The following is a 19,201-nucleotide window of genomic DNA, read 5'->3' as shown; positions in this document are numbered from 1 at the left end:
CTTCTATAAAGTTAGGCCACTGGGGTACTGTTTGGAACACCTAGCCTGATTGGGCTGTATATGCAAAAGTACTGCTGATAAGTGTTATTGCTGTAGCCCACTAAATGGTATTCTCATGGCTTGAAGGAGTTAAGGTTGTTCCCTAAGTGCCTCATTAAAAAAGCCCACTCCAGACTTCCCCCTTGGCAAACATCTTTACAAATCCATAAACCAGATTTTGCTGAATCTCCTCATAAGGAAGTTTTAAGTGAAAACAAAGCTTAGGTAAAGGATTTTGTAGTCTTAAAGTCAACATTAAGAATCAATTAAACTGCAAGTCTTCCATGGTGAGAGAGGTTTAAAAATAATAATTATATATTTGTAATTTCATGTGTTGATAATTTTAACATATTGTTCTGGAGACCTTACGAAGCAAGAGTCAGCCCACAGATATCAACCAGTATAAAGGGAAGGAGAGAGGAAAGGCAGAAAGGAAGGAGGGACGAAACTTTAGTTCTACAGTCAGTGCTTGAGAAAGAAGTGAAGCATCTTATCGTATATAATAGAAGAGTGAAGATTAAGGAGTAACTGGTACACGTCAAGTTCTCTTTCCCAAATGATGCAGCAGCCAGTTCTGATTCAGGGAGCAGAAGTGGGTGTGACTGATAAGAGCTGGCATAAGGAGTTTATGCTCATTCTTTGTGGAGTCATGTTGCTTTGTCTGCAGGTGAAAGAAAAGCTCTGGAGGAAACAACTGAAACACTTTATACCATGTGATTTGGTGACAGTTAACCAAATTATAACATATGATAAATTTTTTTAAATTTTTATTTATTTAATTTATTTAATTTATTTATTCTAATTGGAGGCTAATTACTTAACAATATTGTAATGGTTTTTTCCATACATTGACATAAATCAGCCATGGGTGTACACGTGTTCCCCATCCTGAGCCTCCCTCCCACCTCCCTCCCCATCCCATCCCTCTGGGTCATCCCAGGGCATGAGCCCTGAGCACCTTGTCTCACGCATCAAACCTGGACTGGTGCTCTGTTTCACATATGATAATATACATGTTTCAATGCTTTTCTCTCAAATCATCCCACCCGTGCTGTCTCCCATAGAGTCCAAAAGACTGTTCATGCAAAGGGTTGACTCATTGGAAAAGACTTTGATGCTGAGACGGATTGGGGGCAGGAGAAGAAGGGGATGACCGAGGATGAGATGGCTGGATGGCATCACTGACTCGATGGACGCGAGTCTGAATGAACTCTGGGAGTTGGTGATGGACTGGGAGGCCTGGCGTGCTGCGATTCATGGGGTCGCGAAGAGTCGGACACGACTGAGCGACTGAACTGAACTGAACTGATATATCTGTGTCTCTTTTGCTGTCTTGCATATAGGGTTATCGTTACCATCTTTCTAAATTCCATATATATGCATTAGTATACTGTATTGGTGTTTTTCTTTCTGGCTTACTTCACTGTGTATAATAGGCTCCAGTTTCATCCACCTCATTAGAACTGATTCAAATGTATTCTTTTTAATGGCTGAGTAATAGTCCATTGTGTATATGAACCACAGCTTTATTTTTTTAAATTAAAACAAAACAAAAAAAGTTGTCAGACTCATTTTTGCCAAAATGTTTCAAAATTTTAGAGTTTATCTCATTTCTGACTGTGTAGAATTGACGCTAAGCTTATAAATTATTCTAGTTTGAATAAAAGACAGTCTTTCTATCTCCCCTGAAAAAGGGAGAGGAGAAAACTTCACAAAAACTGTGATTAAAGAATAATTCAGCCCCATTCCAACAATGAAAAAACTTGCTTAAATATATACATTTGACAAATGCTTATAAGACATGAATCAATGACATCCTTCATATGTCAATCTTCCTTACTTAATATACCTAGTTTGCCAAGGCAGCAGATGATTACAGTTAGTATGTCACCATTTTGGAAAGTCACTGTGATGACAACTTTATATTAAATTTTCTTTTATCATTAGTATTAAAAATAATGTATTTCAGACTTGCCAGATTCTATAGCTATAGTCTAATTCTCAGATAACTTCTTCAAAACTTATTTTAGTAGTGAAATAATCATGACTTAAGATGATCTGCCAAATAATATTTTTGCCAGAGTTAAGAAAACATTTGCAGTTTTTGATGTTTTAATCTTGGATAATAATAATACCTACAGTTTACTGACAGTTCAATGTGCCAAGTGCTTTACTTACAGCTAATTCTCACAATATTCCTGGCAAGGCAAGTGAGGTACTATTCGCAATGTCCCCTCCTAACAAGTGAGAAAGTTAAGGCGTGGATTAAATGATTTGCTAAAAATCACTCCACTTTTAAGTGGCAGAGTGATGACTAGAACTGTGCATGTGCAGACAGGAGGCCATGTCTCCAGGGTGACTCCAGAACCAAGAACACTCAATCTACAGAACCAAAGAATTGAAATGTTGCCTCTGGAGGACTTTACAAACCAAGAAATCTTTTAATGAATAAAACCTGGGTTCTGCAGCTTGTATGGACTGATTCAAGACTAGCCAATTCGTCTGTAAGTATGACATTCCCCTAGTCCTTTAAATTTCACCCTAAGCTCTGGATTGTGGAGACAGATTTGAGAGCCTTGCCTCCTGTCTCCTTTCCAGTTTACCTCAAAATGAAAGCTCTTTCTTTTCTCAAAAGCCTGTGCCATAGTATTGGCTTCTTTAGCCCTTGCTCAGTAACATCATCTTTATTCTAAGTTCTCACAGTTAATCTTGTATATTTTTGGTCTAGGTTGAAAGACTTCACATTTATCTTTGTAGAACTCTATCTTGTTGGCTTTAGCCTACTTTTCTATTTTGAGTTTATGGACGATATCAAGATTCCAACTTTGTGTAACTCCAAACTTTATTAACTTACTTTCAGTGTTAAATCTGATTAAAAAAAATGCTGTAGATAAAGAGACACCAGTAGACACTTTCCTTCATTTCCTAAAACCCTTCGTTTACTGATGTTTGGTCAATTACTAACCTACTAATGGGTAAACTGCAATGTTGACAAGCAAACCACAGTTTTTACACATTTTCAACATGAATATCAAGGCAGAACTTAGGTTAGTACAATATTTCTCTTTATCTCTTTCTTTACTTTCTGAGAGGAGAATTTGTCAAAAATTTGTCAAGACAAGAATAACCTGGAATATTTAGATGTAACAGATATTAGTTTGCAAAGGAAATCCTATATTACTGTTTCTTGATAATTTGTCAGCAGACTTTAACAGTTAATATTGTAGGCACTATGTGATTATTGGATTATAGATTATTTCAACCATCTACTGTATTATCTTGGAAAAACTGATCTCCCAACTTGCTCAGTTTCCTCTTAAAATGGGAACAGTATTAACTAATACATTTAATATAAAAATTAGAGAAGAGCTTATGTATGAGTCTTGTACATAAAAATACTGAAAGGGTAGCTATGATGATGGTGATGATGGTAATGATGTTATCTACTGTTATTCTGGAGACCTCAATCACATCTCACAGTTCATACCCTTGTGTACTTGTCTTACTTTGAATCTGGACTGGTCCTGTCATCAACTTTAACTAAAAGAATATAGTAGAAGTGACATGCCATTTCTGGGTTTAATAAATCTTAAAAGACCTGGAAGCTTCTATTTCTGTGCTCAAAGGATGTCAACTGCCACATAATGAATCTGATGACCCTGGATCACTATACTGGGGGAAGCCCACCCTAGCCACATTGGAGGAGTTTTCAGTCCATAGCCAGCAACAACTTGCCAGCCACTCGAGTGAAGTCACTGATGGTGCCCCCCAGTTCTGCTCCACAGCCCACAGCCCTATACACTTCTCTTGCCCTGGCTTATGTATTCCAGACTGGGTCCATATTCTAGCTTCCTCCACCCTCATTCAATCAGGAACAAATTCAGACAATATATAATAGTTTGCTAAATAATTTCAGTAACATATTTTTCTTTCTAATATACACATGGAAATCATTTATTGAAAAAGACTGATGAGTGCTTTGTGTTTAATGAGAATAATGTCAGGAATGTATCATTTTATTTTTTAAAAGACATCTAAAAATACAAGGGCTTATCACATAGTGTAGTGAAGAAAATCTCACTATAAAATGTCAAAAACTATGTAAATTCTTCCAACTTACCATTTTATATTCTTTCCAACCCCTTTGGAAATCTAGACTTCCATCTTCACGATGCTGTATTACAGTCCAACCTCCCCCATTGAGATCCATATTGCAAAATACCTGACAAAGAAACATAAAGCCAAGTGAAAATTATGTCTAATTTAAAGAAACAGGTATCAGATATATTTCAAAACAGAAATAGGATGGATAGCCTTATAGAAAAAAAATGACAAATTGCCAAGTTGAAAATATTAATGCAGATATTTTATTGGCTACTTCTTCCTATATCCAAGTTGTTCCTGATTAAATTCCATCAAATGTGCATAAATTACTTGTAAAGTTTTGAATCAGTCAGCTGAAAACTGTCTCTCTCAGTCACAGACTATAAAAATTATTTTTAAAAATTTGTCTTCAATAGCAATAGGCACCGTGTATAATCAATTTTTTTAAATGTTACTAAAGTTTCCAAAATTACATACTATTTTACTGCTAAAACAGAAGATTTGGAATTTTTACCTTTAATTTATTAAATTACAATATGCCAATAATAAAGGTTTTGGAAAAATGGTGTTTTAAAAATCATGTATATTTAGTATTACACATTTCATTGCATATTTACTCCTATACACTCATATACTACAATAATTATTCTTGACGATTCAGTATAACATTAGAGGCAAAATTTGGTCCCTAGCATATGGAGAACACATTATTTGCTTGAATTTTCATCATGAACAATACAAGGAGAACATGACATACTATATTCCTTCTGACTGTGAGCTTTTCTTTTGCATGTGGAAAAGTTATCCAAATCTTTCAAAGACTTATGCTTATTTCAATTATTCTAAATATAATGGTATTTATTTAGAAATGGATTCATTTCCCCCAGAGCCCACCAAGGAGAGAAACATATCTGTAATAGGATTATCTTTAGAGAGCAATCACTGTAATTGATGAAGCATGAATGTGGCAGCTTGATTATTCAAGGGCTCAGCAATGAGGAGCATCATTCCCCTGGCAATCATTCCTACTAATGCAATTTGGAATCTGGCTAAAGGTGTAGATATGAGGCAACAGCAGCAGGCAGGCTGTGTGGGCATAGAGCCTGATTAAAGGAAAAAACCTCAAGTGTTTTCCCTGAGGCATTAAATTTTGAGCACAAATGGTGAAAGGGTATGAAAACATTGGCAAGAACTGTCATTCTAAGGACAAATTGTCCATGTATTTCCTCGGAGTAAAGGGAACTATGAAATACATACTTAACTGTAAGCATATGAAAATAGGCAGAATGCTCTCCTGTGGACTCTTCCTCTAACTTGACAACAGCCGCCCATCAGTATGCACTCATCATCACGAGGAACTGACTCCCTCCAAGATTACAAATTTGAAATTCCCCTCCCTATCTTGAAGTGAAGCGAAGTGAAATGAAGTCGCTCAGTCGTGTCCGACTCTTTGCGACCCCATGGACTGTAGCCTAACAGGCTCCTCCCTCCATGGGATTCTCCAGGCAAGAGTACTGGAGTGGGTTGCCATTATCTTAAAGTTCTACTAATCCCTTAGCTTCTATGCACCTGCTCTTTGTCCGCAACATAACCTCTATCTAGTCTTTTGTCTTCCTTAATTCTAAGTCAATTTTTTCACCCCACAAGCATTTTGGGGCACTGAGTCTATGATACAACTGGTGATATTTTGATGAAGAAAATATGGATCATATCATCAAAACACCTAAAAGTTTAAATAGTGATTGCTCCCACAGAAATAAGAAGATGTAAGAATTCACAAATTTAAACTCCAGTGACCTGAAGAATAATAGAGTCAGCAATCTAAATGAGAAATTTAAGGAATAGAGCTAACGTGAGAAAAGAAATGACCATGGTTTGGGAAACCTAATGTTTAGGAGAGCACAGTCATCCAAAGAGGGGAGTTTATTGATTAGAGATGATATAATTATAGGCAGATCAAGAATGAATAAGAATAAGGATAAGAGAATGAGGGACTAAGAAAGGAATAGTCATAACAATAAAATGTCTTTTAAGTGCTAAATAATTTAAACACTTCACTGCATTTTCCAATTTATCTCACAACAGCCCTTAAATGTAGGTGTGATTATTATGTCCAGTTTGCAAATGAAAAACCTCAGACTTCAAGTATTTCAAGAACTTATCAATGGTTATTATTAATAAAACAAGTACTGAATTTAGGATTTGAATCCCTTGTTCTAAATTATACTGGGAATAATCTTGAAAGCAGCAGTTGATACCATAAAGACAGATTTCTAAAGAAGTTAAAAAAAAAATAGTGGAAACGGATATGGGGAGGGGTGATGGCCCAAGAATGGGCTTTGGTGAACAACTGACGGAGAAAAAACCAGACATCAATAATCTTTAGGTAGGCAGGAAATTCATTTTATTTGCTGATGTGCCTAGTGTCTAGAGCAGTGCCTAGCTTATCAGTTCAGTTCAGTTCAGTCGCTCAGTCATGTCCAACTCTTTGAGATCCCATGAATCTCAGCACGCCAGGCCTCCCTGTCCATCACCAACTCCCGGAGTTCACTCAGACTCGTGTCCATCGAGTCAGTGATGCCATCCAGTTATCTCATGCTCTGTCGTCCCCTTCTCCTCCTGCCCCCAATCCCTCCCAGCATCAAAGTCTTCTCCAATGAGTCAACTCTTCCCATGAGGTGGCCAAAGTACTGGAGTTTCAGCTTTAGCATTATTCCTTCCAAAGAAATCCCAGGGCTGATCTCCTTCAGAATGGACTGGTTGGATCTCCTTGCAGTCCAAGGGACTCTCAAGAGTCTTCTCCAACACCACAATTCAAAAGCATCAATTCTTTGGCGTTCATGACCACTGGAATATGGAATGAAGCAGGGCAAAGACTAATAGAGTTTTGCCAAGAAAATGCACTGGTCATAGCAAACACCCTCTTCCAACAACACAAGAGAAGACTCTACACGTGGACATCACCAGATGGTCAACACCGAAATCAGACTGATTATATTCTTTGCAGCCAAAGATGGAGAAGCTCTATACAGTCAACAAAAACAAGACCTGACAGGAGCTGACTATGGCTCAGATCATGAACTCCTTATTGCCAAATTCAGACTGAAATTGAAGAAAGGAGGGAAAACCATTAGACCATTCAGGTATGACTTAAATCAAATCCCTTATGATTATACAGTGGAAGTGAGAAATAGATTTAAGGGACTAGATCTGATAGATAGAGTGCCTGATGAACTATGGATGGAGGTTCATGACATTGTACGGGAGACAGGGATCAAGATCATCCTCATGGAAAAGAAATGCAAAAGAGCAAAAAATGGCCTAGCTTATAGTAGGCACTAAATGAATATTTATTGAATAACTAGAGATGCAATAAGGAAAGCTAAAACAGGAAAACTTGATTAATGGAATGCAATGAAAGTTGGGGATGGATTTCAAGTTTGGGGAGTGTTCAACTTGGTCAAATATTCCAGAGAAGTCAAGATAAATAAAGATTAAGAAAATACACATTTAAATTTAGAATGAAGGAGCCTTTAGTGATCTTGAAGAGAGAGACTGTAGGATTCCTATAAGAATAAAATCCAGATGGCTCATTTTACAGAGGACATTGTTGGTGATTCGACACAGCAGCCGAAGTGGAACTCTACTGGTAAAACAGATAAGAGTAAGTGAAAATGTCAAGGTGATAGTTTCTTATTGGAAACTAAAGTCACTTGTATTTTAATTAAATTTTACCCTGCCTTGACTGGTTAATTTAGATTTTTTCCCCAGATTTTGATTTCCTAATGGACACTGATTGCCTGAAAGTTTGCCAAAATGTGCTTGCAAACCTATGAAGTCCATTTACACACTCAGGGAAAGGAATAACCCCAACTATAAATATATAGTGTGTAGAGAAAACTGTTCTTTACAGTTTTCTTTTTTGTCACTATTACCTACGTTATTAAAATTCTATGCACTTAAAAAGTTTTGAAAAAGTGATTTCTTAAAAAAATCACTCGCTAATTTTAGAAAAGACAACGTTCCTTTTAAACAAAGGTATCTAGTAACTTGCAAATGTTAAGATATGCAGGGAGTGTTTCTTAGGTAAAGACCCAAATAAGTTAACCCAGAGGAGAGAGAAGTTACCCAGGCAGATTACTGCCTTGGAAGCTAAAGTGCAGGGAAGTTAAGAAGTTAGATTTACACTCCACAATTCCTACTGGGACTCAGTAATACCAGCAAAGTTAACAGCTGCTTTTTGATGAATATGTACACAATAGAAGGGAATGATGTATTGGTTAGGGGCGTGGACTTAGGTGCTACATTACCTGTGTTCAAGTCCCATCTCAGCCCTAACTATGTTGTAGATCTTTTGCAAGGATTAAATTAATTAATACAAATAGTTTTCAGAACAGTGTTTGGCATATAACAAGCTTTGTCATTAATCTCTTGGATGTATTTTACATATGTGATGTGTATTTATATTGTGCGTATATACTTTACGTATACCTCATATATCATACTAGATTACTATTATATATTTCATATAATTTATTATTTATTATGGATAATATAAAACATGTAAAGCCAAAATACATAGAAATTCAATAAACTGTCCTTATGATTACAATTACCAGATTCTTGTTAATAACACTGGCATCATCAATTTCTAAGCACACTTTCTATTGCATACATATTTATGTAATATATATACATATATGTATATGTCCATATATACATATGAAGTTGGGCTTCCCAGGTGGTTCAGTGGTAAAGAATGCCAAAGCAGGAGCTGCAGGAGACATGGGTTTGATCCCTGGGTTGGAAAAATCCCCTGCAGGAGGAAATGGCAACCCACTCCAGTATTCTTGCCTAGATAATCCCATGGACAGAGGAGGGTCAGTCCATGGGGTCACAAAGAGTCAGACACGACTGAGCTACCAAGCTCATATGAAGGTGGATTAGTGCTAGCAACCTGCCACACACAAGAGACCATGATTTTTTGTCAGAAGAAAAACAAAAAGCCTATGCTTAACAGAGGAAAGAAGTTCAAGAAGATAGGTGGTTGGTTTTGAAAGATTTGAGACATGAAAGGACTTGAAAAGTCCCTTTGCCAATATAGTGTGGTCTGTGCTATCTGGCGGTAACCTTCCTGTAGATGCAGGCGCCTTGCTACATTTACTATGACTGTTGCATTTATTGATCATATGACTTGGGCTTAACTCTATCCAAGAACAGATTGAACTGGCTCCTATCCCAGGCAAGGTCAAAGCTTTCAAGCATTAAAAATCTTTTAACATAATAATGATTTAAACCCAAACAAAAAGGGGAAATTTGATTCACATAGTTTTTATGTTTTTATGCTACATACAAGTTGGAATGATTAACCTTCTGAGTGTTAATTATTTTTCCATAACCTTAAATAAAAAAGGCTCAACACATTTGTTATAGTCCTTTTCCAAGAATTAGGGAAATTATAAATTCAGAAACAAATTTTTAAATATTTCATAGTAATCAGAGCTATTATTTAATGATTTGTTTTACTGTATGAAACTAAGCAGATTATAGTGCATTTGGTTTTAGAAAGTTATGAAATGAAAGGAAAAATCCTGCTTTCTACTACCATGTACTGAAGGAAATTCAGAGTGGAAAATATCCACAAGCCATTAATAATGAAAAAAAAGTAAAAAATAGATATATAAATGATCTAATTCTCATTTTCTATCTGCTTGAAAATTTTAATAGTCCTAGAAAACTGCCTTTGGCTTCCACATCACATTTGAAAACATAATACTTTTCTAACTTTTGCAGACATTCTTTCTTGGCAGGGAATGATGTCAGTCAAAACAACTATATAACAACTGTGTATACTTGCAAATTTCACTCTGCCTAAAATTAATAATTCATACTAATAGTTTTTGTTAATTGCCTAAATAGGTCAATTTAATTGGTTAATCCATATATCATACATAGCTAGACATTTTGTTTTGTTTTTACATAGACTTGCCTTGCTAGAATTTCTTTAAGTATTAAAATGAGCAAAATTTTTGCTAAGCATATCATGATTAGCACCAAACTTTATAGCCACAAAGCAAAATATATGTGGAAGGGTGATGGTCCTAAGGATGCCTTTTCCAAGCACTTTTTATAGAACTTTTTTACAGAACTGAGAGGATACCAATGAGCTATATAAAAATAAGAGAAGGCAATGAGATTACAGGGTGGGAGGAAGTAGGGTGGCTTACAATCAGACCTGACAATGAACTCTTAGCTGTGTCACTCACATAGGTTCCTATAAAAAATTATGGATGGTGTAGCTTCAGTCATCACTAATGTAAGTAATTATCTCACTTAGCTCCGTGTTAGGATGGTATAGTCCAGAGTTGATTTCTTTGTTACAAAGCCTGTATTCAGTATTTGCTATGTGATTTGGGCAAGTTATTTTTCTAAAATAGGGATAAAGAGAGCACCAATATATATCATAGAGTTATTGAAAGGGATAAACAAGCGAATATATATATATCTAAAGTTCTCAAAACAGAAACTGGCAAACTGTAAATGCACAGTACATTTGAACTATTATATTAATCAGTTTCTCAATAACATTGGGAAGTTCACACAATGTTTGTTCTTACTAATTCTAAGGTATGTGACTATAACAAGGAAATCTGCTACTTACTAGTAAGTGCAGGTATAACATGCTAAAATGTCCATCTCCATAACAGAACATTATTACTACTTGCAAAAGGATCATAATCTCAAAGGGGAAAGAATAAAACAAGGGAATGAACACAAGAAGCCCAAAGTCTTTCCTTCCTTATGGTCAGTTATCTCTCCCTCTCGCCACGCTCTGCTATTATTTCCAATTAAACTAAACCTAATGACAGTAAAAATAACATGTGAATTTCTCCTTCTTCCTCTGAAGAAATATAAGTGCCATTTTTATAGTGATAAAATTTGCCTCTTATAGGCCTGTATTGATATTATTGCTAATCTGTCTGGGGTACTATTTTTCTCTAGGCCCAAATGTAACAAGTCTAATCCAGCATATATTTAGCATTTGTGGCTTCAGTATTTTAGATTTTTCTAAATTTAAGGACAATATTGAAGTTCTCTAATATGAAAAATTCATCATGTTGCAGAGGCATAAATTTAAATCATGCTGTTTCTGAAACCCAACACAGAAGTCACTGAACTAGTGAACTGGATCCTCTGACCCATTCGTTTATGTAAATCTTAAAAAAAGAAAGCAAATTCATTTAAGTTTATAAGTTGTTATTCAAGTTTATGACTTCCCTAGTGGCTCAGTTGGTAAAGAATCTGCCTACAATGCAGGAGACCCAGGTTCGATCCCTGGGTACGGAAGATCCCCTGGAAAAAGAAATGGCAACCCTCTTCAGTATTCTTGCCTGGAGAATTCCACGGACAGAAGAGCCTGGTAGGCTACAGTCCAAAGGATCACAAAGAACTAGACATGACTGAGCAACTAACTTTCACTTTCATTCAAGTTTATGGGTTAAGATAAGATACTTTTCTTCCACCCTAACAGTAGTAGCGGTTCTGCAAATAGTCTGTGAATTATTTGTTCCTCAAAACATTCTGAACTAGAATAGAGTTATGATTATTGCATAACTTAAATTTAATGGAATTCAAACTTTACTTGTAATGCCCTCACTAAGGGCCATGTGCTAATGTTGATGGACTGAAAAAAGATTCTTAAAGTATGAAAGTTAATCTAAAAACTTTAAAAAACATTTTATTTTTATATTCATACATAATAATTATTAAGCGTCTGAAAGAGTCACTTAATATTTTTAGTTAGCTTTATAGTCCCTATGTTAGAGGGGTCCCTATGTTAGAGGGGAAGTGATAATTGTTTAGGGGTTTCTATCAGGTCTTGGGAAGAACTACAGGTAAACTGCATGAAGTATTTACATTAGCTCGGGTTCTCTCCTCCAGGGCAGTTTCTGACACACTTTACATGCTCTCTGTATGATGTGTCAGTGTGGGCATGTACAGCATGCCTGTGCTTATGCATGAACTGAATTTAAGTCTGATTTTAAGATATCAGCAAGCAGAATAGGAAGGCTTCAGGTCATATGATCCAAAGGATTCAAAAGGCTGCTTTGGTGATCGCAGCCATGAAATTAAAAGATGCTTACTCCTTGGAAGGAAAGTTATGACCAACCTAGACAGCATATTAAAAAGCAGAGACATTACTTTGTCAACAAAAGTCCATCTAGGAAAGGCTATGGTTTTTTCCAGTGGTCATGTATGGAGGTGAGAGTTGGACTATTAAGAAAGCTGAGCATCAAAGAATTGATGCTTTTGAACTGTGGTGTTGGAGAAGACTCTCGAGAGTCCCTTGGACTGCAAGGAGATCCAACTAGTTCATCCTAAAGGAAATCAGTCCTGGGAAAATATACAAGCAACTTATGCAGCTCAATTCCAGAAAAATAAATGACCCAATCAAAAAATGGGCCAAAGAACTAAATAGACATTTCTCCAAAGAAGACATACGGATGGCTAACACATGAAAAGATGCTCAACATCACTCATTATCAGAGAAATGCAAATCAAGACCACAATGAGGTACCACTTCACACCAGTCAGAATGGCTGCGATCCAAAAGTCTACAAGCAATAAATGCTGGAGAGGGTGTGAAGAAAAGGGAACCCTATTACACTGTTGGTGGGAATGCAAACTAGTACAGCCACTATGGAGAACAGTGTGGAGATTCCTTAAGAAACGACAAATAAAACTGCCTTATGACCCAGCAATCCCACTGCTGGGCATATACTCCGAGGAAACCAGAATTGAAAGAGACAGGTGTACCCCAATGTTCATCACAGCACTGTTTATAATAGCCAGGACATGGAAGCAACCTAGATGTCCATCAGCAGACGAATGGAAAAGAAAGCTGTGGTACATATACACAATGGAGTATTACTCAGCCATTAAAAAGAATACATTTGAATCAGTCCTATTGAGGTGGATGAAACAGGAGCCAATTATATAGAGTGAAGTAAGCCAGAAAGAAAAACACCAATATAGTATACTAACACATATATATGGAATTTAGAAAGATGGTAATGATAACCCTGTATGCAAGACAGCAAAAGAGACACAGATGTATAGAACAGACTTTTGGACTCTGCGGGAGAGGGAGAGGGTGGGATGATTCGGGAGAATGGCATTGAAACATGTATACTATCATGTAAGAAATGAATTGCCAGTCTAGGTTCGATATAGGATACAGGATGCTTGGGGCTGGTGCACTGGGATGACCCAGACAGATGATATGGGGAGGGTGGTGGGAGGGGGGTTCAGGGTTGGGAACTCATGTACACCTGTGGTGGATTCATGTCAATGTATGGCAAAACCAATACAGTATTGGAAAGTAAAAAAATAAAATTAAAAAAATAAATAATTAGAGAGATCAGTTCTGGGTGTTCATTGGAAGGACTGACGTTGAAGCTGAAACTCCGATACCTTGGCCACCTGATGTGAAGAGCTGACTCATTTGAAAAGACCCTGATGCTGGGAAAGATTGAGGGCAGGAGGAGAAAGGGACAACAGATGATGAGATGGTTGGATGGCATCACTGACTTGATGGATGTGTGTTTGGATGGACTCCAGGTGTTGGTGATGGACTGGGAGGCCTGGCATGCTGCAGTTCATGGGATCGCAAAGAGTCGGACATGACTGACTGACTGAACTGAACTGAACCCTTTCCTCGCTTCCCTGGTGGTTCAGATGGTAAAGAATCCGCCTGAAAAGCAGGAGACTTGGGTTCAATCCCTGGGTCAGGAAGATCCCCCGGAAAAGGAAATGGCAACCCACTCCAGCATTCTTGCCTGGAGAAATCTATGGACAGAGGAATCTGGCAGGATACAGTCCATGGGATCGCAGAGGTGGATACCACTGAGCAACTAACCCTTTCACTTTACTCCTAAACTTGCTATAATACGTTCACAGTTTTTTTTTTTTTTTAAAGACATGGTACACCTGATTCAGTGAAATTTTTCACAGAAGCTCAAAACGAAATACAGTGAAATTAAACTTCTCTGGTAGGTAACCCGCGTAGCAATGTACATAACTGCCTGCCACCTCTTTCACCTGCTGTACCATCTTTATTTCTCCCCACTTTGACAGCACAGTGTCGGTCTCTTTTCAGAAGAAAATTTTTGTCCCAGCAAAGGGATAAACTATTGAGCTAACTTAACCCACTAATCCTCATTGGAATCAGCAGGGCTGGTAGAGTCCAGACTTTGCCTCTTGACAACTGCATGACAACTGGCAAGCTGGTCTCCAAGATGCATTTCCCTCACCTATCAAAGGGAATGAACAGTCGGAATGACTAAGTTAGGCTTACTTACTATATACTACACAGAAGTGTTGACATTATCATCAGCAGGGCATCTATTCATTCATTCATTTCAGCACATATTTACTGAGGACAACTATGCTCCAGAAACTATTCTGGGTCCCAGGAAGTCAAAGATAAAAGTAAAATCCTTCCCTTGTAGAACTCTGATAGTGAGCAAATCATGCAAAGTTGTTTGAGGGAATCAGGGAAAACCTCTGAGAGTGTGTACATAGTACCTAGAAAAGGTGGGAACACAGAGCTGGTAATTTAGGTGGGGCAATGAGAGAAAAAAGACTGTTCCATCCTTTGAGGATAAAGCACTGCAAGGACAGGTGGTCCTCTCAGGGTCTTGGGCATCTGATTAAAGCTTTTCACATGTTGAAGAACAGAGTTCTCCTCAAGGCTCTCCATAAACCCTGTGGCAGTCTCTATCATTGCACTTCTACAGTACATTACAATTTCTATGTATGTGTCTGTCTTCACCACTACATTGGGAACTGTTTTATATTATGTCTCTAGTCATTCACTGACAAATAAATGACATACACTTATTATGTATTGAATGAAGGAATGGATGGATGATTTAATGAAGAAATAGGAAGAAAGAGTAAATATAGAAGAGATATAACAGCAAGACGACAGTGTTTTTCTTACTTCAAAGTATACTTTGGATCCTGTTCAATATACTGATGAAAAATATCCTCCAACAAAGTCCTTTAGGTAAATATGCAAAGCAAATCCTTTCAAGATTATGAATTAACATAGAGTATCTTTCTCTACCCTAATAAGAGCAGAGGTTTTGGAAATATGTCCCTAGCTCTCTCTCCACAGTATTCGAACACAGATGATGTGTACCATCTGTGTCCTTGGGACTTTGGGAGATGGTTCCTCAGTTATTCCCATGAGCTTGAAGTATGTGCCTTCAACATGTAATCTGTATAAGGCAAGAATTTATGAACAAATGGGATATCCTAGGAATGAGCAGAGGGTAAATGGAAAACTGCATGTGAAATAGGGATAGGACATGTGGGGGTTGGAAGCGGTCTGTACAACCGGGTTTTCATCTTTTATGGACCTGGGAAACAGAGTATCTTTGGGAGAAAAGAGCTTAGGCATATATATTTTTGGTTTAACAAGCTCACAAATCAATCTGATTATTCAGCAATTCAACTAGGATCTGCTTTACATCTCATAAACAAACACTTCTGGTTTTACCTTTTTGGGTTCTGGCATATTATTAATATAAATAGTGTAGATTCCACTTTTATTAAAACCAGCTTGATATACATCTGCACAGTCTCTAAATGGCTTTTCTTCCTCTTTTTTTCCTCCCTTTAGTAAAACTGCAAAAAAACAAAAAAGATCACAATATGTGAATATCAGTACCATTAGTTCCCAAATGGACTTCAAGTACACCCAAGCAAGTCTTCATTTCCTCCAAACAAATGTCAATGTTGCATTTATTGAAACATCAATCATAGGAGCAATGCTAGATTTTGAAGTGATAGAATTACAAAACTATAAGAAAAATGTGATTAATTTATAACTGAGTATTTTTTCATATTTCGCTTAATTTCTTAGATCTTGTTTTTCTCTATCACTTTTAGAACATCAACTCAATAGACAAATAATCTGATCATGAAATACTGACAATTGGTAACAATTATGTCAAGGTTTCTGCAATATTCCTAAAACCTTCTTAGCTACATTTTACAGGAGAGTTTGAAAAATGCTACCATTTTTGGAGCAGGAAGAGTTGAAGATAAATTCAATATAAAAATACAATATAAAGGTTTAATATGCTAAAAGAAGGATTTACTATTTTTCTGGGGCTTTATATTGAAGTTCTTCTAGAATTTTCTAGTTTTAGAAAACTCTCAAAATAAAAAATAGATGTCTCTGATCCAATTTAAGTATCTAAAGTGAAAGAGAAGTGAACTTTGATTTTTATTTAATGGTCTGAAGTTAAGCTATCAGGTAGACAACATAAAAATAGAAGAACAAAAATCAGTAAGATTTGAAATTATGTTATATAAGTGGAGAGCTAAATAGGGGCTGGAAGTCTAATAGAAAAAGAAATTTAATTAGAGATAGTCTCTACTGGGAGGAACTTTATTTTATTCACTGATCTTCATCCATTATTAAATTCTTATTATGAGATCAAAATACAAAGATGATTCATTTAATCATTAATAATTCATTTAATTCATTTTAGCTAAAAATATATGCAGCATATATAGAAATTATTTATGATTTAGTATTTTCTAATAAATATACATTATTCTAGCAATTTGCTTCATTACCATTTTCTTGAGGTTAAGAGTCAGAATATTTTATAATTTTGCCCTTAAAGTCTCTAGTTGTTTAATCATCTGCTTTAAATCACTCTGAGTCACAATGATATTTTAAAATAATAACATCAAAGGTAAACTATAAATCAATGCTTTTAAATTGATTTTAAATGTTCTAACAATCTAAAATACTAACCTGATTTCAACTTGACACACAATATTACTACTTTATACGTAATTAAAAATGAACAGTCTAATCTTTATAGGAAGAATGACTATCTCAATATAAACTTTTTAAATTTTCAAAAATAACTATGATTCAAGTAAATGAAATATCCATGTCAGATATGTTGCCATAACAAAAATACAGAATTATAACATTTAATAGCATTATAGTTCTCTATATAGCTCATGTTTACACTAATGATTTTGCTTACTTATACTAAAAAGTACCTCTAAATATCATCATCACAATTGCAATATCAATACAAAATAAGTAATCAAGAGGACTAACAGTTCATATGCTAGTAAAGAAGCACTGCACAGAATGCATGCAGACAGCAATTAAAAATGAGAATTTATGTACTCAAAAGCCATCTTTAATGGCATTGGGCATGTCAATGGATTATATAAAGGTCTTTTTTTCAAAACATCAGTGCATTTCACTTGTGCTTTACTTACTTTAGGCTATCTGGACTATTATTTTTCTAAAATAAACTTTCTAAATTGTAAATGCTTGTTCTTCTGTTGAAAAATTAAAAATAACCAAAACAGATGCAATAAAAAAGGGATGTAAAGAAATATTAACTAAAATTTATAATCCCATGAGAGGATGCACAACACAGGAAGATGTGGTCAAGAGGAATTTAACGGTAAACCCATTTTTCTTTTTTGGGTTAGACATGGAGAAAATAGTTTCTCTAAAGAAAGAGAAAATTCTTCCTTGTTAAATGTACCACTTCCTGCCCTCCCTTATTTCGTTATGTAAGGCGAATACATTCCTTTCCCACTTCTCTGCCACTTCCCTTCCCCTTTTCTTTTCCTCTTCAGGATGATGCGGGTGAAGGTTGTTGTATGGGAAGAGGGAAGTTATTTCACACACATTTTCAATAACACAGAAAAAATGAAAAGTTAGATATTGTCTTATTTTCTGGAAACTAATTTATAATATGATGTTCAAGCTCTGAATGTAAGTCTTATAACTAGAAAGATGGTTTGAGGAGTCTATCATAAAAGGTACAAGTAGTACCTTGAAAAAAGTACAAAGAATTGAAATACACTTTTCAAGAAATGTAATAGAAAAAAAGCCTATTTGAAATGACCAAGGTTTTGACTGAGCAGCATAGAGAACACAGCTGAGGTTAGATAGCATGCATTTGAATGGCATTAAACAGCTTCACTTTAGTGTTTGCAATCTAGAAGTGGGGGTGAGAACTTGAATAAACATCCTTCCTTGGGTCAGGATTTACCCATACAAGGGGCTACTGCCTGAAAGGATGGTGAAAGGAAGGCACTAGCAATTCACCTGAACCGTTCCTTCATGTCTCACTCTCAGACTGAAGATAGGAAGAAAGAAAAAGGTTAGGAGGAGGCAGATAGTAACAGTGGGGTACAATACTATGGTCATGTTGTAGTTATGGCACCATATCTGATACAGATATTTCATTTTCTTGAAATACAGTCTGGTGTTTTTGAAATATTGAAACACATTATTTCCAGAAAGATTAGACTGCTTGTTTTTACTTAATGGGCTTCCCTTGTAACTCAGTTGGTAAAGAATCTGCCTGCAGTGCAGGAAACCTGGGTTAGGAAGATCCCTGGGTTAGGAAGATCCCCTGGAGAAGGAAATGGCAACCCACTCCAGTATCCTTGCCTGGAAAATCTCATGGACAGAGGAGCCTGGTGAGCTGCAGTCCATGGGGTCGCAAAGCATCAGGCACGACTGAGCGACTAACAGAACACTTTTACTTACTTATTAGTAACAGAATCCTTGAAATTTTGATCCAGACTACACTTAGAATACTACAGAATTTGAAAGCAATTTAAAAGTTTCATTCAGAGCTTACCTTTACATCTGTATAATATACTATGGTCTGATGGCCCCTTCTATGGGAGTAGATTGATTTTCAGTTCCTCTTGCTTTCCTTTTAATGTATAAAGTGGGGTGCTTATGAGGCAAGTATGTGAATTACATAACAAAGTGACTGAATTATAGTAAGTACCAAGAAATGGTAGTTAGTTAGTGTTATGGTAAAAATATCATTGATGGCAACACTATATTATTTTCTTTCTTATGGAAAAGACATTTAGGCGGTGGAAGGATAGCCAATCTATCACACATGTGGGTGACGGCTACTGTGTGGGAAGCAGAAAGCTCTTTCACACATATTTTCAATAACACAGAAAAAAAGGAAAA

The 19,201-nt window shown here is 36.2% G+C and overlaps 1 protein-coding gene across 1 annotated transcript in view; it reads right to left on the bottom strand.

Moving 5' to 3' along the window:
* The window catches only part of ANGPT1 (angiopoietin 1), a 304,237-nt gene that overhangs the window by 51,161 nt on the left and 233,875 nt on the right, over positions 1–19,201 (bottom strand). The window contains exons 5-6 of the mRNA XM_004011787.6: positions 15,710–15,837; positions 4,160–4,261 (exon numbers count right to left, since the gene is read on the bottom strand). Coding sequence (XP_004011836.1) covers positions 4,160–4,261; positions 15,710–15,837 — 230 coding nt within the window. The remainder of the gene's footprint in view (positions 1–4,159; positions 4,262–15,709; positions 15,838–19,201) is intronic.

Source organism: Ovis aries, chromosome 9 (genome assembly GCF_016772045.2).
Source record: "Ovis aries strain OAR_USU_Benz2616 breed Rambouillet chromosome 9, ARS-UI_Ramb_v3.0, whole genome shotgun sequence".
NCBI classification, from domain to species: Eukaryota; Metazoa; Chordata; class Mammalia; order Artiodactyla; family Bovidae; genus Ovis; species Ovis aries.
The sequence above is the reverse complement of the archived record's forward strand: the minus strand, read 5'-3'. Positions and strand labels throughout refer to the sequence as shown.